The sequence below is a fragment of the Phaethon lepturus genome, unplaced genomic scaffold, assembly GCF_000687285.1.
Source record: "Phaethon lepturus isolate BGI_N335 unplaced genomic scaffold, ASM68728v1 scaffold28380, whole genome shotgun sequence".
Taxonomy (NCBI): Eukaryota; Metazoa; Chordata; class Aves; order Phaethontiformes; family Phaethontidae; genus Phaethon; species Phaethon lepturus.
The window spans coordinates 1-25,191 of NW_010514468.1; the positions used below are offsets into that span (position 1 = coordinate 1).

Sequence of the window (25,191 nt, forward strand, 5' to 3'; positions counted from 1 at the left end):
CGTGGATGTCGATGTGCCAGCCTGCGTGGGCACGGCGCGGGTGGGAACTGCGGTAGCGGGCAGCGTGTGTCCGGGTGACAGGCCCCTGCGTGGTTCCCCCCTCCCGCCGCGGGAAGCGCGGAAGGGGCTGTTGCTTCAGCCCGTCGTGCAGAAAGGGGCGATTGTGGGGTGAAAAGTACTGAGAACGCACGCTTTCTTGCTGGGCAGGGCGAGTTATTTTCAAATCCCGTCGCGATGTCGTGACCTCTTGCGCAAGGGAGTTGGAATCCCGGAGCACAGACCCTCGGCCCAGCGACAGGGCGCTTCTGTCTCCGGTTTTGTTGGGACGCTGTGTCAGCACCAAGGAAAAACCGTCCAGGGTTGTTTGACTACTAAAAGATGCTTTTAAGGTTAACAGGTAGAATCATCCATTCTTAAACCTCAGGAAGCTCAGGTAGCTTAAAGGTGTCCTTGCATAGTAACAGTGGCTTACTGCGTTTAAAAAGAAAGAAAAGGAGACCAAAACAGCACAGCGTATTGTCCGTAGATCTTTAGGATAATTAGAATAATGAACCTGCTTTGTTGTAAGATATCTTGGGGGGAAAAAAAATACTTAAAATGCACCAGGGCAGGTTGCTGCTGGCTGTTCTCAAACAGTGCACCCGATGAGAAGACATGTGGGGTTGCCTGCAGGTTCCTGTGAAGCTGGTGGGAGTCGTGGCAGCTTCAGCTGCTCTTGAGCTCCCGTCCGTGAAGTCTTAAAAGAACAAGATGCATTGGGCTCCTTGGAAGAGCAGGGGTTTCTTGGATAACTGCTGTCTGTGTGAAGATCAAACTCTGTGTATTTGAGTAATTCCCTCTTGATGTAGGGCATGTCGCAGCTTCTGGTCCAGTCTAGACTTCGTTCAGAAACTCGTGTTGAATTTTTGCTCAATGTTGAGCTGTCACAGTACTGCATAACTGTGCCTTCTCTCTGTAAAAGGGAAGTTTTGAAGTACCAGTCACGTAAAAATACAGCTGGTAACCTCTCCTTAAATGCAGCTATACGGTTGATGTGTATGTGGTGGTGTCTTTTTCCTCCTTGCTTTTGCCCAGTCTTAGCAGAAAACTAACCTGTCTTTTTACTGCTGATCTAAAAAAATGAAGAAAATGGTATCTTGAATTATTTTGTTTGTACTTAGTATCTTCAGGGGAACTTTAATATTTAAAAAGAAAGAAGTCAAAGCAATTTGTGTATTCGAATCTACAGTTATTGTAATATGGGCTGTGTTACAGTTTACCTTGAAATAATTACAGTTGGAAATCATCACTTGAGAGCAGCTGTATAGAAAGGTGCTAATAAACTTATTTTTTTCATTGCTCAGCCCAAATTCTCTAGTACGGTAGGGCCTGCCTTCCCTATGTGGTGTAAGAGGGGAGGGAATTGCAGAAGTGCTCCCGTCCTAAGGGGTATAGTGGACGTAGAGCACAATGTTTATAGAGGTGGAGAATTTCACCTTTTGGTCTTGCCGCTCTCTGCCTTTTGAATGAGTGTTTTTGTCAGTGGTTCTCCTTGTTGTCCTGCCTTCGAGCTCTTTTGATTAAAGGAGGGAGTTAGGAAGGCCTTGCTCGCTTGGCCTGTTCTCTTACCCATCTCTTCTTATCCTATGTCTAAATGAACAATTTCAAGCTGTCCTGATGTGGAGGTTTGCCGTACGTCTGGGCCACCTGGGTTTGACCGCTTTACTTGCTGATTTAAGAAAGAACAGTTAGGGCCAAAAACTGCCTTCAGAGCCGTGCATCATGCAGATAAGTGTCTGTGTTACTCTTTCTGCTGCCTCTTTAGCGCCTTCGCGTGTTCCTGTACCGCTGTTGTGCGGCAAGACGCCTGCACCAAAGACCTTCCTCCTCCTCTTCTGATCGGTTAAACCCTCCAGCATGTGAGGATTTGGCCGTTGCTTGCCAGTGTCTGTGGTCTTGCACCTCTCGGTGTTGGCATCCTGTTGCTCAGCTGACTTGTTCCGGATGGTGGAGCACTCTTGATTTTCTTTCTTTATTTTTTTTTTAATTGCTCCCCCCCCCGAGTAGCTAGGTCCATTTGTACAGATTCTGAAGGCACAGCTGAAATGCATGCTGCTGATGGGGGTCTACAGGCCAGGAAACATGCTGGGAAAGAGCATGAAATCAAATGGCGTGATGGCTGTTGCTACCTCACCGCTCTTGTAAAATACCATTGTTTTGTTGCACTCTTGTAACATGTTGTCTTGGAATTAGAATTCCTTTATTTCCCTTCTTTCTACATTTGACTTGTGGCAGGCACAACAAACATGGCAGGTAATAATGCAGAAATGAATAATGGAAGTGAGCTTGAGATCCTTGAGAAGAATTTGAAAATGATGGCATTATTATTATTCTCCTCCCTTCCTCCTTCTCCTCCATAAGGATTTCTTATTTCTCTAAGTAATCCGACTTTCTCTAGTGAGGTGTGCTTCCAGACTTCAAAACAGGTGCTCTGTGTGCCTTGATACAGTATCCAAAACCTATTCTGTATAAAGAAAAAAAATCAGACCGGCAGATCATGTCATCTTTTCCCTCAGTTCTGAGACTGTCCTTGATCATGCTGATGTGACATGCAGCCTGGTTGGCATCCAGGTTCCTGGCTGAATGCTTGGAAAGAAGAGTAAACCCAAGCACAAGGGGAGATTTCATTCAGTCCCTTGTGCCTGCTCTGCCACTCCCCTGAGTTTGACTGTCTGTTTCTTTTTTTTTTTTTTTTCTTTTCAGTCCTGCAGTGGTAAGGACCCTGCTGTCTGAGGTGTCGGGACATCTGCTCTGGCTCTTGCAGTGTTTCATCCATCAATTCAGTTGGAAGATCAGAGGAGAGGGAACAGTGCAAAATTTGTGTCTGTTCTGGGCAACTAGGACTGCAGGGCTGTTAAATCTGATATCAAGCTTTTGATGCTGGCATTGCTCCTCTGCATGGGGTCCTAAGGCCAATCTAATATTCTTATGGAATCATGCCACCACGTTAGATGAACATTACTCCCAGTGAGCCGGTATTCGTTAAAAACAACCTCCCTGTCAGCATGTGCCATCTTTCAAAACATGTTTTGAAATGTGGGCGTAGTGCAAACAATGAGAAGAAAAAGTATTTTTTTTCATCAAGATGCTACACATCTGTAAATCTGAACCTTCATGCCACCCGGTCCCTGCAGCTAAGGGGAAGAATGCAAATCCATTTCCAGTATTTGCTTACACTTCTTGTCTCTGACAGCCGCGGGAGCTATAGTTTGTGTGGTCCTGTGGGTGAAATGGGAACCTGTAGGTCTGTGAGTCTCCTTTCGGGCTCCGTTTTCTCCCAAGCCAGTGCAGGCTGAGGGTTCTCATCACCTTGCAGGGCAGACCCAGGGCCTAGGTGACTAACCCTCTAATATCTCACCTAATAATTAGATTTTACTCAGTCAAAGCGTGTTTTGAGAATTACGAATGGAGAGTCTGTGAGCGGCAGAAGGGGCTGTCGCAGCTCTGTACAGCTTGTAGGTACATCAATCCATCAGCATTAAATGCTCTGTTTTGGGGTGAAGAGCCTGAATAATTTGGAAAACTTATTCTGAAGTGTAAATAAAACAAAATAACCCCCAGAGCAGCTGCTCTTTGCTACTGGAGAAGATCTGTGGTGGTGTGCAAGTGAAATGGTGTATTGGTGGCTGGTAGCTGTAGTTGTTACTCTACCCTAAGCAAAGTTCATTTGAACCCTGTTTTATTTCTCCCTGTTCTTCTGCCCAGCGGCTTTTGGAAACCTGCTAGAATATACAAAGCCCGAGGGATGTATTACAAGAATATCTGATCTGTGTGTCTGTTCATACTGTTCTTTGCTTGGAGAGTCTTCTGGCTCACACGTAGCTTCTGACGCGCTTCGGTGCTTGAATAAAGAGATGCAACGAAAGAAAACGCTCAGAAAATTTGATGTAATGTGTCACTAATGCCAGAAGAGGGTAGGCCAGTTCAAGGGAAATTTGCTTGACTTTTGTGCAGGTGGTAACTGGTTTTGGAAAAGCACTTCATGCACCAAAGACCTTTTCATTGCAAGTCCTGGGATATTTAGGTTGTCCCTGTGGCTGTTAGTGCTGTTGGTTACTTTTGTTTATTCTTACTCCTGCATGTTTAAATGCTCATGTTTTGTTTTTTTTCCTCTTCCAGCTCCTATGTGAGGTTTGATATAATTCGAAGGATAATGACTAGGTTTTTTGGAATTGAAGTTGTTATGGTGATGGGGATCACAGACATAGATGACAAGATAATAAAAAGAGCCAATGAGGTAGGTGTTTGCTGCAGTCTTTGACCCAAACTTTTGGTATTTTCTACAGCTACTTACATAGGGAAATTAACCTGGTTTGTGTTTTTGTGGGGTGTTTTTTTTCCCCTTGAGTTTTGTTTTAATTAGTAGATAATAAATGTTGAGATTTCTGGTCCCCTAGCATGACTGTAATGGGTCTGGGAGTCCAGAGGGCTGGGCGTTGTGAGCTGCGTGGGGGTAAATGGGAGCAGAGTTGTGTGAGGGGGAGAGGTGGGAAGGGCTGCGTTGCAGCACCTGCGGTTGGGATCCTCCTGCCTTCACCCTTGCCTGGGGAGGCCAGCGGGGTACAAAAAGCTGGGGTGAATCCTCAGCACAGTTGGAGAAGTATCTTATCCCAAAAGCAACCCAAAACTTAGCAGTCAGTAAGCTTCTGGCTGTGTTCTGGAGAAGCGTTGTGTGCCGTCAGTGGTTGAAAGTAGTACATGTAGCATTGCCACACGTGAGGCTGAGGGTGGTTCCCGAAAGGTGCCGAGCACCATCTAGCTGCAATGTCAGCGCCTTGGGAAGCTTTATCAGTCTTGTCCGAGATTGTCACCTACATGAAAGTTGACATTGAGTGTAGGGGTAAGTCTTGATAAGACTGGGGCTATAAGTGGTTCTTAGTTGGATTTTAATCAGAACTTTTTTAGCAGCTGAGCTTGGTGAGTGATTAGTCCAATTAATTTTTTTTTTTAATGCTTTTTGGACCCTGAAAGGCTAAGAATGTATTCTGTGTTTTATTCTGCATTTTGAACTTCTTGTTTTGTTTTTAGAATCCGTAACTCATGTCTTCTGGATCATAAATGAATGTGTTGGATCAAATTGCAGTTGCAAGCTTTAAGCTGGGTTCTTGTAGCCAGAGAATTTGACAGCTGTCACTCTTATTTAATCTTTAAGTAAACAGTTACTATTGCAGTTAAATGCAGGGCACTCATTCAAACAAATACTAGCATGCTGCTCCTGTAGAAATACACGTGTCTTCCTTTAGTCCATTTACTTGCAGTTTTCCAAGGCAGTAGGCCATCTTAAAAAAACAAACAAACCAACCAACAAAAAAACAAACAATCAAAAAAACCCTGCCAAAGCCAACAAACCCAAACCAAACAAAAACCCAAACACAGCACCCCCCTGCCCATCCCAGGCATTTAAAATCTATTATGTGTACATTTTAAAATTTTTCCTTATTGTCAGAACATTATGGAAATTTTATGTTTGAGGAGGGGGAAATGACATCATGTTTTAAAAGTTTGTGTTCATTTGTGGCTTTCTGTGGTTCTATGAAGTAGTCTTTTTATGGCTTCATTTTTTTTGTGACTTTTTGAAATGCCTGCTTTGCTCTGCGCATTTTGTTTGGATGTCCAAGACCTCTACCTCAGTAGCCTGATTTTGTTGTTTGGACCTCTATGTGTGAAGCATTACAATGGTAGGATCAACATGCCTAAGCTTGTTCTCCATCCCTTTGGTGGGATTCATCTAGAGAAAACGTGAAAGTTGGGCATCTAGTCTATTACGAGCGTGCTACATGCCCTCTGGTCCTTTGAGAGAGAGAGATGAGTCTCTTTGTGTTTTGAACACCCACCTGGATGGGAAGAATTTCCCCATCTTCCTCCTATAAGCACCTTTGTCTGTCTGTTGATTGAAGCAGCAGCTAGGCTCTCTAGGGAGACAAGTCCCATTGCTGAGGACTGGAAGAGCACTCTCTCTGATCTCTAGGCAGACACACGCCTTCATTTCTCAGTGCTGAGCATCTTCCTCCTTTCATTGCTGGGTGAGCCTCTGGTGTGTCTTCATCAGAACTCCTGCCTTGTCCAAGAGCTTGTCCAAATAGTGGTACCCACCTGCACTCTGAAAATCAGACCCCTTAAAGATGCTCCAGTAATGAATTGGAAGTGATGAAACTGGATTTTTTTTTTTTTTTTTAGTGATTCAGTTATCTGCAAGCTGGAGAGAGTGACAGGATAGTGTCTTCTCCCCAGTAGGTTCTCCTCATAGAAGGTTTAAAAGCTCGAATTTGAAACGCTTTGATGCCATACTTTTGCTTGCTAGGGTAGGTTTAGCTATCATGCATCTTTCAAGCCCTGGCCTCTTCTGAATGTTTGAGACCAGTGTCATGTCATGTGCAAATTGCCTCTTTCTGTTTAGGTTGCACTTTCTCATTACTTCTGAGATCTATGAGTAACCATGATCAGCTGTAATAGCTTATTTTTCTTAATCGCTGAAAGTTAATATCCTGTCTCATCCTGCAAGTTTCTGATCTGCCTTTCTGATGTGTAGGTGGTATTGGTGTCCCTTGCCGATAAATTGAATAACTTTCATGTCCTGTGTACTGTAGTATATCTTGTTGCTGGAAATGGAAGACCCTCTTGAGAAAAATAATGGGGGAGGGAAGGATTTTGTTATTTTAATCTTTGGTTTCTTTATCTTAAAAGATACGTATTAATGTTTTGGCAATGCAGAAGCATAAATGAAATACTACTTCTAAGTTATTTATAACTTGCATCTCTTCCCCATGAATGTTAGATTAATAAGCCTTTCTGACTCTTTACCTTGGGGGCTCTGTAAGTCTTCCAATTAGCTATTAAGTCTGATAGAAGATTGCAATATTTTATATTATTACTTTGATTTATGATTTACTAAGATGCTTCTCTATTTTTCAGATGAATATATCGCCAGTAGCTCTTGCTCGTATTTATGAAGAAGACTTTAAACAAGATATGGCTGCCTTAAAGGTACAGCTACTTGAGCTTCTAAATTTAAGAGTATTTTAAAGCAATTGTTTTGGTGAGGAATCTGATTTTTGGCAGTTTGATCTGAAAAAATAAATTGATTGCTTATGTGACAGCGTTGCTTGGAAACTGAGTACTGATTTACTTTTGCATTCTGCTGGGAGGATATTGCACACCTTTTGAGTGAGGAAATGGGGGGAAGAAGCAGGCTCTAGATTTGGAATGAACAAGTTAAATTTCTTTAGGAATGCTTTTTTTTTTTTTTTTTTTGCCCTGTGCAGTAGTGCTTTGGTTCACAGATAATACACGTTTACTATAATGCAGAAATAGCCTGATCTAAAGCATATGAAACATCAAATATTCTTTTCTTGACTTCAGGTGTCTTTGCTTCTTCTCCCAAATACTTGTCAGAAGCAGGGACTAAACCATGGGGAAAAATTAGTGGATTCTTTTTGCCACCCCTCAGTTTTTGTGTGTGTGTATTATCTTAAATGCTGCTTATGACCTTTTTATGATACTTGCAGCATTTTTTTTTTTAAAGATAAAATTGAGGAGAATGTTCTTTAAAATTTGTTTCTTACAGTGAAGGGACTTGTCAGCAGTGTGTTTCATGCAGGCTAATGAGATGTTACTCTTTCTTTGTTTAAGGTCCTTCCTCCTACAGTATATATGAGAGTGACTGACAATATTCCTCAGATAATTTCCTTTATAAAAACAATAATTGCTAGTGGACAAGCTTATTCAACCTCGCAAGGTAAGACTTACAGCAAGGTAACTCCTTCTTCAGCACTTGCACAGGAAATCAGTGCTCTTAGTAATCCTGTTTTGGGATCAGATGAGATACCCTGTGCCAGGCTTTCCTTCTGTTGATTAACAGATGGGTTGAGAACAACTCGTTTGTGGCCACATGAGCAGGCAGAACAACTCCTGCTCAATTTCTAAGTTAAATGTAGCTCATTATTTAATATAATTGTTTACTGTAATGAACTGCTATCTGAGCTCCTGTGGGTAAGGCCTGGCCTGGCTTCTACAAGAGAGCTGGGGGAACCTCTTAGCTCTAAACAGGCAGTGGGTATGTGCTGTAAAAGATGTGCCTGCAAAGCACAATGTGTGGACTTCTTTTTTAGGAGAGCTGGTGGTTGTAGAAGGATTTCCAGTGCATTATAACTGGAGTAGCAGTAGGCTGCACTGGTGTCAGGGAGGGATTGCTGATTGTGCATGGGCAGGGAAGAACCTGGTGAGATCTTCAGAATACAGAGTTATCCCATGTGCAGAATGAGCACATGCAGTGAGGTTACTGAAAAGCTGGTAACGTGGAAACATCTGCTGCTACTTTTGCAGTATTTCTGAATTTCTAAATCAGAATTTAAAATGGGAGTTGAAGGGCATTTTGTTCTGTCTTGCTTTCAGAGAAATGTTATCTCCCCATCTTGAGTGTGCCCCACCTATGCTATAAAACTAAACATTTCTTTTCTATTAGGCAATGTTTATTTTGATGTTAAGTCTTGGGGAAAAAGATACGGAGTATTAACTACTATTTATCCTGATACCCAAGATGAAACAGGTAAGTTCATGGCACCAACTTGTTTGTATTAATGTATTGTTTGAACTCATGATGTATCTATGCATAAACTTTCATTCAACAGTCTGAAAGGGTTTTCTAACCTGTTGTGTATAGCCAACTTTTCAGTTAATTGAGGTTACATGGGTTTTGTAATTACTTATTGAGGCTCTTGCTGTTGCCAGTGCAAGAGGAAACTTGATGGTCTCTTTTCACGCTTGGTTCCCTCTAGACCTTTGTTCCGGTACCTTAGAACAATTAGGATTCTTAATCAACTTTGTTTAAATACTTGGGAGTGGCACATACAGACTTCATAGTGAGGTGGTGGTCTCAGCCGTTGCACTAGCAAGCAGTAGAGATAGTCCAGGGTAAATGCAGGGAAACATCATCTACCGTATTATTGTTGGGGCAGTTGCGTTCCTCTGATGCACGCTAACTGGATGAATTACCACCAGCCTACTGCCAAGCAGCCTATTTGTGTGAGGGTGAGCAACCTCTTCGTAGGCTGTGGTAAAGCATGCCTATACCCTGGGCTGTGTGTTTTTGCTGCAGTTGTCTGGTGGCTGAGCAGGATTGCTGAGCCTCTGTAGCTTCTGTAAGTTGGGTCTGATCAGGCCTCTGCATTGGAGAATTTCATGCAGATCTCCTGCATCCTTTTGTGGGCTGAAATTCATTATTTCTTCATTGAAAAAATCTGTTTGCAATTACTGAAAATGCCTGGCAGGCTGATGCTCAGGTGAATTGCAGCCAGAAACTTCTCACAGCTCCACTCTGGAGTTGTTTCAGCATTACAACTCACAGAGGGAATGCGTTTTGTCAATGGTTATTTAGAGCCAGTTACTGACTGCAAAGGCAGCCAATAGCCTCTTGGGCTGCAGTGGGAAGAGCATTGCCAGCAGACCAAGGGAGGTGATCCTTCTTCTCTGCTCAACACTGGTGAGACATGCCTGGTGTACTGGGTCCAGTGCTGGGCTCCCCGTTACAAGAGAGACATGGACATACTGGAGAGAGCCCAGCAAAGGGCCATGAATACGATGGAGGTACTGGAGCATCTTTCCTATGAGAAAAGGCTGAGAGAGCTATGTGGGACTGCTCAGCCTGCAGAAGACAAGGCTCAGAGCTATGTTACCCATGTGTACAAATACCTGATTGGGGGAATAAAGAAGATGGAGCCAGAGTCTTCTCAGTGGTCCTTGGTGACAGGACAAGAGCCAGTGGGCACAACCTGAAACGCAGGAAATTCTATTTAAACCTAATAAAACCCTTTTTACTCTGAGGATGGCTAACACAAGAACATGTTGACCAGAGAGGCTGGGGAGTCTCCATCCTTGGAGACAGTCAAAACCTGGCTGGACGCTGTCCTGGGCAGTCTGCTGTAGCTGAACCTGCTCTGAGCAGGGGGTTGGACTTGACCATTCGAGGTGCCTTCCAGCCCCACCCATGACCGATTCTGTGTTTCAGTGGATAAAACTAGGCTTATATTTCTGTCCCTTTATTTCTCATCCATTTTGAATGATGAGGCAGGTGTAATGGATTTTTGTAATGTGCTTCCCTTAATATTGCATGATGTTCTGAACAAAAACTGACTTTGTATAATATCAATAAAGTACAAGCAGAATGGCTCAAGAAAAATGACCATCTAATAGGTCTCCAAAAATAGCTGTGAATCATCATTAAAACGTGTTGATACTGGAATGCTCCAGACCCAGTAATACACTGTGGTTTTGTTAGTGATCTGAAATAAGCAGAGGAAAGAAGTAAATTTAGCGCCAACGGCTGATAAAACAGATGAGTGGTGTTAAATAAGAGGAACTTAAAACAGTGCAAGTTGCTTGCCAAGCTGGATCCCTTCAAGACAAATAGGTATATTGTTCCACACCGGTCAAATGTGAGGTGATGGATTTGTCAGCAAAAAAATGTGGAGCCCAGAACCCTGTTCTGTAGCTCCAGCTGGGGAGCGATGTGTATCCGACTGGGGGTAAGGGGCCAGCAGAGATGAACCATTCTCTCCAGTACTGTGGCAAAAAAGACTACATCCTTGGCCGTGTGGTGATAGGAAGCAACAACTCTAGCTGGGGAGGAGACCTTTGCAGAGCGGCCATTGGTGAAGACGATACTGGAAGGTTGCTACTGTCCAAGAGTAGTTTTGATTCTCTTCTTGGTTTTATAGAATCTGAACCAGAAACTGTTTGTGTCCCAGAGAAGAAGTTGTGGGGTGGTTTTTTTGGGTTGTTTTTGTTACCTTTTGTGTTGCGGTGCAATCTATTTGTCCTGGGAAAACTTGGTAATGAGTAACTAAATGAATGATGTTAAACCAGAGAAGGCCAAAAGGACTAAAAGGATAGGATGTGTTAAAGAATCTTGAATCCATCTTTTTAGCCTGCAGAATTCTAATTCAACATATTTTTTCAAATGCTTGATTTGAGAAACTAGAAGCCCTGTGTAAGGAGGGAAGGGAAGAAAGTTGCAGGAAAAGAATTTGAGTGAAGGAGATTAAAATCTGAGTAATTCACTAAACATACATTTCCACTTGCATTCATTTACTCGTTTTTTATTTTTTTTTCTTTAAGACATATCCCATTAACAAATCGCTTTATTCTTGGCAGTTGATACTGATAAAAGACATGGTAAAGACTTTGCCCTGTGGAAGGCTGCCAAACCTCAAGAGATATCTTGGACTTCTCCCTGGGGAAAAGGAAGACCTGGATGGCACATTGAGTGTTCCACAATATCAAGGTCAGATTTCTTGGATTTTAAATCTAGTGCTGTTTTTTGTTTTCAGTCCCAGTACAATAGTAGCAGCAGTATTGAAAGTGTTATTTCTAATCAGTAGAAAGCACCAGTTTTAATGTGAATACTTGGTGCAATTTGGGATGTCACATGTAGCCCAAACAAACTCTGCTGTGCCTCACTGGCATAGCTGTCTTGCTATGTTTTGGCACCTTCTTTTGAGGCAGACTTGGGTATTTAAAATATGATGTGCAAGATCACACAGTTAATTAGCAAGTCTTTTAACTTGAACTGAGTAAACAAACTTTTTGTGAAAGTCATGGTACCTCTTTCATTTGCCTCCCTTCCGCTTCCTGCAGTCTCCGTTGGAGCTAGTCCAGCACGTAGTGCTGTGTCAGGAGGACAGGGTATGGAATTCCATCTCGACACCAGTGAGCATATGAGATCTTGCTGGCCTTATCTTAACAGCAGTTGTGGATATGCATGCTAATCATCTAAGTGTTTTTCAGCTTTCTTGAAGTCAGCCACAGTATTAAATACACTGGTTCCTCTGCGGCAGTATATTCTGTGGGCACGATGCAAATTGTGCATAGTAGCATTTTGCGTGTAGTTGGTTTAAATTAATTTGCTCTTAATTTGGAGTTTTATTTTCTCCACAGGATGGTAGTATTTTGTCCTGCACTGTATTAACTTATGACCTATTAATTTGTGCTTTGAAAAAAGAGACTCCAACTCTTCTCTCCAGGAAGATTGATAGTGGTACTTAGTTTTGCATTAGTCTCGGATCTTTTTTTGGAAGCTAATAACAAATTATTTAGATCCAGCCCTGTTTAACTTGAGAGTTTTCAACCCAAGCCAACAGTAGATGGAACAGGTGCTTTAGGTTTCTCTTTCATATGCTTTGCTGGTGCACCTCCATTGTTAGTCGTTACTACTGGATTGCAAAAAGCATTTATAAAGGTGATTTTCTGTCTGTAAATAGTTTCATCACTGTGAAACAGTTCTTAAAGCAACAGAAGTGCACAAAAACATGCTGTATTTGAAGTGCAACCTGTGACAGGAGTGCACTCGAGATAAGAAATGCAACCCATTACAAATGGCCTATCTGCTAACGTGGTGCTCTTTATAGTCTGCAAGAACTTATTTTACTGTGGCTGGATGAAGCTCCTGCCACGTAAATAAGAGTTGACCCATGCAGAGCATAAGTGTAGTAATCCTGGACTGTGAAAAATGGAGGGCTTATTTCGGGAAGTTACCTAAAACGTTTTGCTGTCCTGGTCAGCTGTCAAAAGGCCCATTTTAAACAATAGCTACTTACCTGTCTGTTCTGCCAAAGATCTCAAAGCACTTTAAGTAAGCTAGGTGAACGAATTTTGAAAAGTCTTTGAAGTGTGCCTGGGGAAGGTGAACGAATGGTCTCTCGTGCAGCCCCAGAGGAGGGAACCGCCTGCTGTGGCTTAGGTCTGATCTCTCCTCTGGAGTTTCCTTTGCGGTGAGATGGGCAGCTCCTTCCGCCCCTGAGCGTTTTGGAGGTCTGTCTCTTCCCCTCTCCCCAGCTCTTAGTGGTTTTGTTAGAGGAAACAGCAAGTGGCCAGTGCTTCTCTGTAGATGACGCAAGGGGAGGTGTGAGCCAGGGCCATTCCTGTGAAGACCTGTGCTTAAGCTGGTTTTGGAGCAGACAGGAGGAAGCAGAGGGGTACAAGCTTGGGAAATGGCAACAGCTGGTCTTTTTTCCCACCTTCCTTCTTGTTTTCTTTTCTTCCTGTGCCCCAAGTGCTTCTGCAGAGCCATCGTGAGCCAGGGTGTCCCTCAAAAAGGGACGAAAGCATTAATATCTAGCCAGCTACCACTAGCAAGTTGTTAAGGTGACATACGGAAAGACTGTCTGTGTCTGTGTGTATGCCCATGTGCACGCATGTGTGAGGCTTGCCTTTTATCCTTTTACTTCTCTACTTGTGTAGACCTTGCATCTTCCCCAGCCTGAGTGTCCCTGCAGGGAGGGCTGTGCCAGGCAAGCCTGTGGATGACCTGCAGACAAGCAGCCGTGCTGTTGCGATGAGAGGAATGGCTTGAGACATCAGAGGCACCAACACTTATGGCATTATAGCAATATAGGACTAAGCATTTTCTATCGTGACTGTGTACAGTATTGCCCGAATTCTTACAGAAAAGGTGCAAGATAAAGAATAGCAATACCAAATTTACGGAAACATTCATCTCTTTGAAGTTGTTAGGTTTGCAGATGAAGGCAGCTGTCTGATACTGGAACTGTAGCAGAACAAGGAAAGGAGCTGTCCTGCTTGCCATTCTTTAATCTAAGTTAGAAAAACAATTGCTCCTACTACGGAGAATTAATTGTGGGCAGATATGGGTCCTGTCCATACAAGTTCTCCTGCGGTTTTGGTATCCAAGATCTGTGTAAAGTCTTGTTTTAAAACTGCAATTGTTACATTGTACATTTCAATTTATGATGTCTCATCTTATTCTTTTCTGCATTTCTTTTACAAAAAGCTTTTGTGGTGTTCTACTTGCTGATCAGGAAAATATTGTTACAGTGCAGTGTTTGGAAAGCAGCTGGACATCCATACTGGTGGAATAGATCTTGCATTTCCTCACCATGAAAATGAGATTGCACAGTGTGAGGTGTATCATCAGTGTGAGCAGTGGGGGAACTACTTTCTGCATTCTGGTGAGTAAAACGCTAATCACCTGAGAGGCCTGTACAAATGTAAGAGTTTGGTGTTTTAGGTTTGTCATTTGTATGGTATGAAAACAGATGCTCTACTACAGTGACTAAGTTCCGGTCTTCATTAAGTGAAGAAACATAGATGAGAGTGAATCTTGAAAGTGTAGAATGAATGCCTTCACTAATAAAGCAGGTAAAAGTGAAATATTGTAGAATTTCATCTGGGGAGATATCCAAATAACAACAGTATAGGCATTACCCATATACAGTGTTTACTCTTAATTAAAAACGTGGAAAGAAGAGTTTTTCCTGTGGAATCTCATTCCCTTACATTTGAGTTCCCTCAAAATTTGAGGGTACTCTTTGTGATAGGCTTTCTTTTTCACTTGTATTTTGGCTGTAATAGGCCTGCAGGACAAGATTCATTCTGAACACCAAGTGAGTTGGATGCTTCTATCTGCTCTGGTCAGGCATGGTTAATGAGGTTGCTGGTGGGTAGAGACAAAGAGGTTTGTGGCATCTATGGGCTACGTAAAGACCAAGTCACTCACCCCTCGGCTCTGCAGAAAAGTGCAGACATTGAGTCTCATCACTATGTTCCTTTAACCCTCCCTAGTGCTCTGACCAGCTTCAGTGTCTCTCCGCTTTCCCATGGAGCGTGACTGACTTGTCTACAGGCTATACCAGTACCATCACAGACCTTGTCTCTTCCCCCAGAAGTGACCCCGCTGGCTGTGCCTGACTAAACTGTACCAAAGTGTCTTTTACTTGTGTGGTCTTCAGCATACAATATGGCCTGGCATTATGTAGAACTGCTCCTTGCTGCCTTTGGCACTACTGTGCTTCACTGAAGTTTGTGCTGTCCAGTGCCTTTAACTACATTGTTGTCTGATGGTACTAGCACTGTTCCCATCAGTGGAAATCTTGAAACTTGTTCTTCCTATCACAGTCATGGTGGTTCTGGATGGTCTCCAAAGAACTGAAGTCAACAGAAAGTGAGGTTCAACTCTGCAGTCTCTTCTTGCTGAACAATACTTTGTGCAAGATGTTTCGGTGAACTCTTTTGAGCTACTTTCCTGAGTAAGAGGTGCAGAGTTAAGCCTGTGCTATGCTCTGGGAATTAGTTGGGCTTTCTTTTTTTACATATGTATTTGTACTGTATGTGATCAATACTAAATTCTAGTTTTAGTTCCCAGTGCAGAGCCTGTTATAAATCAATAGCACTTGTCCGGAGGCTGGTGCATCCCCCAGGGTGTGCTTTGCTCCTGAAGTGCTGGGGAATTCTCTGCGCTTCCACTGAGATGCATTGGTTACTGCCAGGTGGAACATTCTGTTGAAAACCAGTGAATCTGACTTGGATTGGAATTGAAACTATAAGGGAAATATTCTTTGAAACTAACTAACTAAAGAGGAGTCAATTTTTCTTTAAAAAAAACCCCCAAACTTAGTTCCAAGGGCAATTTGTACAATGAGGTTCTCTAGGAGCTGACAGATTACATTCATTAAGTCAAAAAATTTTGCTGGAGGACGATAGTGTGAATTATTTAGGACAAATGAATCAGCTTCAGAAACAATTTATTCTTGTAACAGACTTCAGAATTTTAGCGGGCTCAGAATTGGAGGAACAATCCCCATTAGAGGAAGAAAATCCCTGCACTGGGGATAAATCTTCTTATAAGGACTTTATTTTTAGACTAGTACTCTGGGAAGAGCGCCAAGCCAAAGTTATGAAAATCCTTGTATTTTGTGATTCTTTAATGAAATCATTCTAAGTGCTGAAACTCTTGAAGAGGAATATTATTTCAAATTCAGATGTTACCTGTACCTTACTAGGAAAACACAATCAAATTATTTTAAGCTTGGCTTAAAGAAGTTAAGTAAGTCAATATTTAGGCACCTTTGCAAAAGAAAAAATAGTAATTGTACCCAGGCTCTTCCCCAGGAGAAGTTTGTGGGTTTTACTTGAGTTGCAAGAGCTGCAGGGGTGCAGTGCCTCAGACAGCCTGAATGTTCTTATTGAGGGTCCTGAGTTTAACTGCATGGTGGTGAAAATGGCCTCACTTGCTAGCAGTCAGGACAAATATGATGAAAATAAAATTTTGGTTTGATTGTAGATTTCCGCTTTAGCTGTTTCTGTATCCATAGATCTCTTGATTCTCTCCATAGAGTGTGTTGTACAAATTTTAATTTCTAGGTGGTTGGGGTAGGACTGATGGTAGCCTTCTTATGGAGGATCCCTGCTGCATTGAATCATTGTCAGAAATAGCTAAGAAGTGAAACCAGATGCTTTTCATGTCTGTTTACCAGGCCCGAGTGTGTTGCTTTTGTATCCAGATGAGCATAATTGGGATTTTATCTGCTTGTGGAAGAGAAGGGGATCCAGGCAAGGCTGCAAAAGCAGTGCTGTGCAGAGAGTAGCACAAAATTCAGATGTCTGCTTGCTTCAGATTTCTTGCTGAGCAAGAAATGCCACCTCTGCCACCACCTGTAAAAGCAGAAGCATGATCATATGTTGTCCTTGCAGAGCACTCTGAGGCATTGGTAACACTGGACTGCCAAATCTGAAGGAATGCAGAGTGCTGATGTGGTATTAAAGAGTAAGAAAAGTTCGTGCTTAAAAATCTGCCTCTAAGTATGATGTAAGTGCTGGGTTTTGCAGGTCATGAAGGGCCTGAAAATTGCGTGTTAGTTGTGGGTGCTCGGTAACTTACAGGATTACCCTTTTATTAGGAGAAGCCAATTAAGGCTTTTAACAACATTTCGGAAATGATGCCGAGTAGTCTTTTATTGCCTACGTGTTCGGCATCTCTCTGGTGCTGTGAATAATTGATGTTTTCCATCAGCAGTGGTGCTGTGGCTAGCACAGACAAGGCTCGGGAGCATACAGCCTGAGGTTGCCCATCTCCTGTCTTGCTTTGACAGAACTTTCAGTCCTGAAGCCAAGCTCTACATACTCTCCTAAACGTGATGGAGATGGTTACTGCCTTTTTCCTGTACCACAGCCCTGCAAACTGGCAGTCCATGTGGCTATTGAAAGTTCTAGCAATGCTCAGAGATTGCATTTTAAAACAAGCTAATTCAAATTGGGCATCGTAGCTACAGCCCTCCCTCCCCCTTCTCTTTCTCAGTCGCCCAAGTCCTGGAGAAATAGGGAATGTGTAGAAAATTCGTTTTACACAAGGTATTTTGAACCAGCACAATAAACTTTTGGATTAAAAAAAAAGTGTCACAGCCACCAGCAAGTAATAAATACAGAAAATTGTTTGAGATACTGTGAGATCACTGGAAGATCTTTATAAAGGTCTTAAAATATTTCTGGAAAGTCAAGAGTAACAGGTAAGGTACTTTTCTGTGAAGATTGAAAAGTATTTCCTTGCTTGCTTGTTTTTATTAGTTTATTATCAATTCTGAGCAGGGAGACTTTTTTCCCACTTTATTAATGTCTCTGGTCATAGTGGTATTGTTTTGGTTGGTTTAAAAAAAAAAAAAAAAGAAAAAAAACCCAATGCATTTTCTTTTCCTATGATTTAAAATTGACCCAGCCAAAGTTGAGGATGGAGAGATGTGCAGGACTGGGGGCAAAGCTATTGAAAAATATGTTACATGTTGCATTGAAATGTTTGGTGTATATCCATCACAGCAAACGTTGCCTCCAGCATTTCCAGTGTCTCAGTGCAGTCTTTTTCATTCACTTCCCATTCAGAAGCACACTCATTTATCCTGATTAATTTTTTTTTTTGTTCTAGGGCATTTGCATGTTAAAGGAAGTCAAGAAAAAATGTCCAAATCATTAAAAAACTACATAACAATTAAGGTAATCTATTTCTGTGAATCAAAGCAATGTATGTTTGTAACACGTAAATATTGATCACAGCCCTCTTTTGAGAAAATGCTGGACTGTGTGCTTACGCTGCAGCGAAAGATGCGAAGCGGGGTGATTCGGTAGTGCTGGTATACCTGTTAGCGTGGATCTGGATGTAGGACACCTGCTCGGACTCGGGGTTTGCTTTTAACGTGGATCTCGCTGAGCAGAGAGCGTTTGTCAGAGCAGCGTTTGTGCCCAATACCAGACTTAGGCGTTACAAGTTTATGGTCGGACTTGACAATCTCAGGGGTCTTTTCCAGCCCAAGTTATTCTATTCTATAGTGATGGGTTCTTGTCTGTCCGCTCTTAATAACACATATGCTTTTGGGACTTGGAAAAGAGCGGCCGTTGCTCCTTGTTCTGCTTTAGGTGAAATGGAACATAGTGTCAGCATTTGGTCAGGAAGCTACTAGCTGTCCTGCAACCGCGCCATGCCGGCAGTCTCTCGTATTCTCTGTTATTTTTCCACTGTCGCCTTGCTGATTTGTCTTTTGGTACCCACGAGCCAGGCGAATACGTCCTGTTTTGCTGTGTCCCAGCGTTTTTGGTGTAGGCCGGAGCAGGGTTTCTCTGCCACGTGCCACACAGCTGCGCTTGGCGCTAGGGCGGCTCCCGTGATGGCTGACACCTACTGCTAGAAGTAGGTAGTTTCCTTCCTTTAGACAAAGCTTGAGAGGCTATTTCAGCACATAGGTTCCCCTTTGCCCTCTCGGAAGACTTAATTAAAATCCCTTTAAAAAGGAGTTCAGTATGAGCTGCTTTATTCTTAATGCCCTCTGATGTTGTCTGGGTACGGTTAAGCCCTGTTTCCCCCAGGAAAATTACCCGTTGCTCACAATTTTCACAGAACTTTCCCAAGTCTCAGCAGACATTGTGGACAGGGTGGAGAAATGCCCACAAATGCAATGGATGCAGTTAAAAGTATCATACAGAAACGTTTCCCCCCACCTCTGTGGTGGGGCTTCTTTGTGTCAAGAAAACAAAAACTTGAGGCTGGTCTCTGTTCCCTTGCAGGTCTCCGTTTTTAATTTCTGCCCTTAGACTCAGCTAACAACTATTAACCCTTCCCTATAAGTGATTTTTCAGTCCAATGAAACAAATTTTCTTCCCGTACAGCCTTCCTGCATCTGGAAAGTTAAGGCCTACGTGGAAGTTCTTAAGCCTGCCCTGAAAGAGGGGAGGGCTGTCCGGGAGGGTGCCTGCAGCATTCCCCTGCTCCTGCCGGCAGCCATCTGCCTTCCAGCCCATCGCCTGGGCATGGCCACCCTGCGTCCTCGGCATCCAGCGGCTCCATCTTTCCTCCCCCTTGTCCCTTTCTTTTGATTTTTTTTTTTTTCCCCTTTTTTTAATAGCTATTAATTCTCACCCCCAAAATCAAGCATGTTATGATAACGCACGGTCAAGCAACCTGCTTGGAAAGAGCAGCGATACTTTTTGCTGTGCTCCATTTTTAATGCAATGCAGAATTGTTTTTTCCAGTTTGGGTGGTCCTTTCCCAAATTCAAACTTATTTCTCTTCTTTACTCATATTATTCTACCTCTGTATCAGTCTAAAGCTTCTGGGCACATTGGGTACACTCAGTTATATAGAGTTTATTTTTAAAAAAGACACCTACCAAAACAAACAGTTAGCATCGCTGTCTGTTTCTTGATTTAGCTTGCCCCGGTTGCCTCAGTTATTTCTATTTTCACTTGAGAGATGGCACATTGCTGACACTTGGCTACATTTAGTATTCAGGCTGGTTTAGTCTGGTAACAGAAGCTAAATTAAAAACGTGCATCTTTAAGCAAGTGACACTTTCCATATTCTCTCACGTGTATGTACTTCTCCTTATAATTTTTCTATCTCGGTGGCACTTCAGTGTTACAAGCTTACAGTCACCAATTTGCAAATTAAAAAAAAAAAAACAAAACCAAAAAAACCCCCCCAAAAAAAACAAAAAAACCCCAGGAATGCAGTGTTCACAGTCAATCTGCCATGGTGTCCAGCCTTGCTGAGAGCAGAGTTGGGAGTGATTGAATGTTTTATCAGTGTATCTTCCAAGCATTCAAATAGTTCTTTTTACTATTAGTATAAATTAATTACACTAGCAGTAATAGTAATAATTTACTATAGTGAATTATTTGTAAAGCTAGATAAATATTAGGGTGAAATTAATGAGGTTTCATAATTAACACATATAACTTTTTTTGGCATTGCTAGAATTTATTTTTGTTCATTCCGTATTTTCCTTCACGTTCTAGTTCTGCAGAAGTAGTACACTTATTCTCTTTTTCAAGAAATCTTTCTTTTTTCATGAAGTTGGCAAAACTCAGGAACGTCCTGAAAGCTATCCTTTCCTGCATGATTGTATCCCAATCTTAGTGTGGTAATTTCAGTTTGTGTTTTTGCAAAGGTCTTTATACAGTGTATGTTTGATCATAATTACAAAGTACTTAATGGCTTATATTTACATCTTAAACTACAAAGGTGGGTTATTTGTCATGTTCCGCCCCCCATGCACTAGTTTCACAGCATATTTCAGGCAAACTAACAACTCCTGAAGAAATTGTTTGATATAATGCTAAAGCTGTCTTTTTGTGGAGTATAGGATTTCCTGAAGAAGTTTTCGTCAGATCAATTCAGGATGTTTTGTTTGCGCAGCAGATACAGCTCAGGTAAGGGGAAAAAAAAAAAAACCTTTAGTGTTTGAGATATGCGTGGCTTTCTGTGCACCCTTCCCAAGCTGGGGATGCAGACGTGGGTGGTGGCGCGGGCTCTCCCTGCGGTGCTTTGCCGTTCCCCTCTGGTAGGTGCAAAGGTTGGCGGTGCTCTGCGGGGATGCCCTTTGGCTCTCCTTTAGAAAAGCATCTTTACTGAGGACAATACTTAACCATTTGCCTAAATACCTTCCTGAGCCGCAGTTAATTGTGACTCTCAATTAATTGCACTTCCAATTAATGAATTACCTCCATCTCTGATTCGCATCTGTTGCGGTCATTTGTATTTCAGTCACAATCAGCTGTTTTTTGGAGATGTATCTAGGTGGAGCTTTGCCTTATATTCCCGTAGGCTATGACAAGGGCTTGCTAATAACATTTCATCTCTCTGCTGTGTTACCATTTTTTGTCCCGTGGAGTTACTGAGTGTTCAAGCAGTTCTGTAGTGCAGTGCAGCTTGCTTACGCCAGTGCTTGGTAACCTCATGATCATCTTAGCCTGGCAAACACTGCTGGTGGGGAGAGGTGTGGGAGGTTTTGCTAGCTTCCCTCTTTACACTGTGGTGTTTGCAGCAGGCAAATGCTACTTTGAACTGGAAGAGGTTTTCATATGGATAGTGGTTTTACCAGTTTATTGGGGCCTGCCCAAGGCAGATGGTAGTTCTGTAACCACTGCTGGGTCATCTGGCTTGTTGGCTATCCTGGCATGGTAAGGAAATGGTGGAACATAGGGAAACTCCTGCTCTTTTATTTCAGCGGGCCTCTGGCTGCCTCAGATAAAGCATCTCTAGCAGCGTGACCAGGAGAGCTGGCATGGTTAAGGCTCTGTGGCTTTGCTAGTGTCCGTCAGCATGCAGAGCACTGGAAGCCTTTATGGACATGCAGTCACTGGGCTGAGAAGTCTCTTTGAACGTCAGTACCTCCTCCAGCTGCTTGCAGGAGCCACCGGTCTGATCTTCCTGGGGAGCCTCCCTCTCCGAAGGCAGCTGAAGGCATCAGGAATGCTGTGTGTTCCTGAAGTATTTTGAAGCACAGGATAGTAAAGAGACTGCTGGTTATTTACTGCTAACCTCCAGTGGGTAGCAAGGGGTGAACAGATCAAGGTGGGAGGTTTGCTGAGGAACCAGCCCACATTTGGAGCAGGAGAGGGGGCTGGCAGTGGGGAGCACTGCCACAGCGGGGTGGGGTGGTGGCATGCCTGGCTATTTTGGGGTGATACGGCAGGACAGCAGCACACCTGGCTGTTTCTTCTGGGTCAGCAGGCTAAATACATTGTGCATGCATAAATAGCTCCTGGGCTGCAGCTGGGGGCACTTGGGAGTCTTGAATAAATGTATATTTAAAACAAAGGAAGGAGAAAAAAAGGCTAACATCTACAAGACTGTCAAATATATATGTCCTGTAAACAAAAGCAGAATGACTGGAAATTTCTAAGCTTGCCTTGGGGCAAGGAATGGCACTGGAGCCCTGCAGCAGAGGGCTGCTTGCACGCCTGCTCCGCTGCATGTCAGCTGCATGTCATGCCCTCTGTGAGAAGGGCATGACCCTGTCTTTGCCTCACTTCTAGGTTAAATACCTTCCTGTGATTAAAAACCTGTGCAAATATAGGTGGCTTTGAAAGGATACGGTGGTGCTATGTCAGAGTATAGTGCCAGCAAGCCACTTGGCAGATAAGGATTGCTCGACGGTCTGCTGTGCTTGCCACCCCCACTGTATGAGGTCAGGTGCAGGGGTTTGCTGTCAGATAAAAAGCCAGAGTCGAGCCCCGAGCCCTGCTGAGCCAGGTATTTACTGTACAGTCTGTCAATTTGTGTCCCTGCTATCAATTCACTTTGGGCTAAAGATAAGTTTACTGCACTCCGCCTCATCTTGCTGTCTGCTTCCGAAGTATTTTTATTAGAAATGAGATCCCAAGCACCTTCTATTTGTTCCTAAAAAGGTTTTTGTAGCCTAAACCTGCTGGTGATGATTCCTGCCACTCCTGCCTGTGAAGGAGAGCCTTTTGTACTTGCTAAAATCCAGGTTTGGGGGGGTTGGGTGATGCTACCGTGCTTGCTGGATCTTGCCCATAAAAGATCTTTGCAGGCGTGCGGATGAGGGCAGGTCCTGACGGTTGGGAATGGCTGGCGCTTGGTGCTGTGGTTTATGCGGATCTCAGGCTTGGAACGGGCTTTTTGTGTGGTTTGGGCTACCCGCTGCCTGCACGTGTGCTGACGGGGACACCTGGGGACAAACGTGACTCCAAACTGCCCCAGCCACGGAGGGGTAAGGGCTGGAGGGGTGCGTGCAGGGAGGGGCATGTGTTTCGTGGGGGTACGGGCCCCCGTCGGTGGCGGTCGTTGTCACAGGGCGGATAAAGCTGGGTGCCTTGCCTGTGGGGAAGAGGAGAAAAGCTGTAGAGGGAAGAGGCTTTGACGCAGGACATCACCCTTCCACAGCGTGTCCCTGCAGGGGTCCCTCTGCTCCCTCACCCTCTCTGCCTGTTCAGGCTGCTGGGGCGGAGCTGCTGGGGGTTGAGCTGAGCTCTGGGAGGGGCCGGTCATGACCCAGGCCTTCTGCTTTGGCCAATGCCTCTGGCTGTCCCCTTCTTGGCCCGAATCCCCACCCTTTGGCCCTCCTCGGGCTGTTGGGAAAAGGTCTTTCCTAGGTGCCACAGGCAGCAGCATGGTGCCCCACCACCAGCGTGCTTGCCAGGCTGCTTCTGGGTGCAGCTTAAAAGAAGTGCCATCTCCGAAGCCCTGTGGGACCCCGTTGTGAGGCACTGCTTTTCCTCCTGCATCTCATCAGCAGTGGCTTTGCTTTTGCAGTTAGGTGGAGGGGCTGCGGCAGGCAGTGGGGTTCCGTCCCCAGAACACTCTCTTTGTTACCAAACCACTCCCGTGATTTTGTGAACCTGAGTGAACTATAACATTTTGGATCCTCTGGTCTTTAATTACGTGTTGGTGCTAATAAATGTGGTTTTTGTCATTGTAGCGATGATGCCTTCAATGGCAAAGGAGAGAAGGAGTAGGTGGTACGGTGAAGATTGATGGAGCAGGGCTTGCCTGTGCCGCACTGTGGGTTTGCAGTGCCTGCAGGCTGTGGTTTAGGAGAGTGCCATGAATCGGGGAAGAATAATGGTTTTAATCAAAGCAGCCTTCATCAGGATAAACTTTCATCAAGTATTCCTTGCGGAATTCCTGTAACCAGGGTAATCAGTTGAGTAATCTTGGTGGATATAAATGATCTCTCTCAATATCTCACTGTTTTCTAAAAGTCTGTACATCAGTCTTTTTAAAAGCTGAATACAGCTCAATTTTATAACCAGTGTTAAGGAGGCAGTAATGCAGATTTTTAATTACACACAAGTGGAAAATCTGACAAATACAGGTCCAGACTTACGCCTTAGTTATACTGGGGTAAATCCTACAGAAAGTCTATTTAAACAGCTAGGCTTCTTTGGGATTTAGGCTAATGGAACTGAGATCAGGTCTCACATCTGGCTGCTTCTGCCCTCTTAGATCTGTCCCCTTGCTCAGACTGTCTGCTCTACAGAGTCTGTATCTGTGCAGTGTTGGCTAGTTGCACAAAGCAGTCGGCTGTAATGTGTGCAGGACCAGAGGTGAGATTGCTGTGAAAACTACAGGTGATGCTTAGTGCTGATGACATTAGGAATACGCTGCAAGCTGTAGTTTGGGTGTACCTCTTAGTGCAAAAGTCAGGCATAAAATGGTGAAGCAATATTGCACTGCCTACATATGGCTCTGGTACAAGTGGTTGATTCTGGTGTGATATTGTGGGAAGGAATGCATTTAAACTTAGGCCTGTACTTGGTGGACATGACTTCCACCAAGGTTGGGTGGGCTGTCTTGTGTGGGGTCCGAGTGCCCTTCTACAGATAACTGCGCTTATGACTGTACATAAAGAAAAATTGCCTCTGGCTGATGGCAGCTTGCAGTGAAAGTGCCAGGGGCCAGTCCAGCACCCGTACTTCTGAGGGTGTGGGCAAGACGAGAGGAACCTGCTTAACCCGAAGCCAGCAGAAGCGGATGCTGGTAGCTCCTGAAGCGCAGTCGCCTGCTGAAGCTAGAGTCCCGCTGAATGCAGTGAGGGTGTCCCTGTGTGTGGACGCCCTGTTAGTGGTGGGGGTAATGTCATCTCTCCAGTTGGTGGGAGAGAAGCCCTCTAGGGTTAGGATGTAGCAGGTCTCATCATAAAGCAGAGCTCTGCTCAGGATGTGATGAGTCATTTACCTTAAGGTCTTCTTTCCAGTGTCTATAAAGAGGCTTAGATGTAAGTGTGTAAGTTGGGTGAAATGAATCCCATCCCAAACTTGCCCTTCTGAGTTTAAACAGTTTGTATTTTCTCTAAGAGTTGCCTTCAAAAATTGATATGTCCAGTTTAGCTTTGATATTGTGAGGGAATTGTATGTCTAGTGCAGAATCTAGATTGCAAAGTTTTAGGTCCATCTAGATTTTAGATGCTGGTGAAGCAGCTCTTTAAGTGCCTGTATCCCTCACAGAGTCAGTGGTGAGGGTTAGGTCTCTTTGGAGAGATCTGTTTCCAAAGACAGATCATGTCTACCTAAATTAGAATAGGAATAAAATCAGGGATGAGATCGAAGGTATGTCTTGCCAGCTTAAATCTGGGG

General features: G+C 43.7%; 1 protein-coding gene across 1 annotated transcript; it reads left to right on the forward strand.

Moving 5' to 3' along the window:
- Positions 1-4,158: 4,158 nt before the first annotated feature.
- LOC104625446 (probable cysteine--tRNA ligase, mitochondrial) lies at positions 4,159-23,571 on the forward strand (the record flags this gene model as incomplete). Its single annotated transcript, XM_010293072.1, has 10 exons — positions 4,159-4,276; positions 6,952-7,023; positions 7,669-7,774; positions 8,501-8,584; positions 11,188-11,317; positions 13,867-14,000; positions 17,744-17,811; positions 20,454-20,520; positions 21,135-21,270; positions 23,535-23,571. Coding segments are annotated over 10 exons (952 nt in total), but the record flags the coding sequence as incomplete, so codon positions are not given.
- Between the last annotated feature and the right edge of the window lie 1,620 nt (positions 23,572-25,191).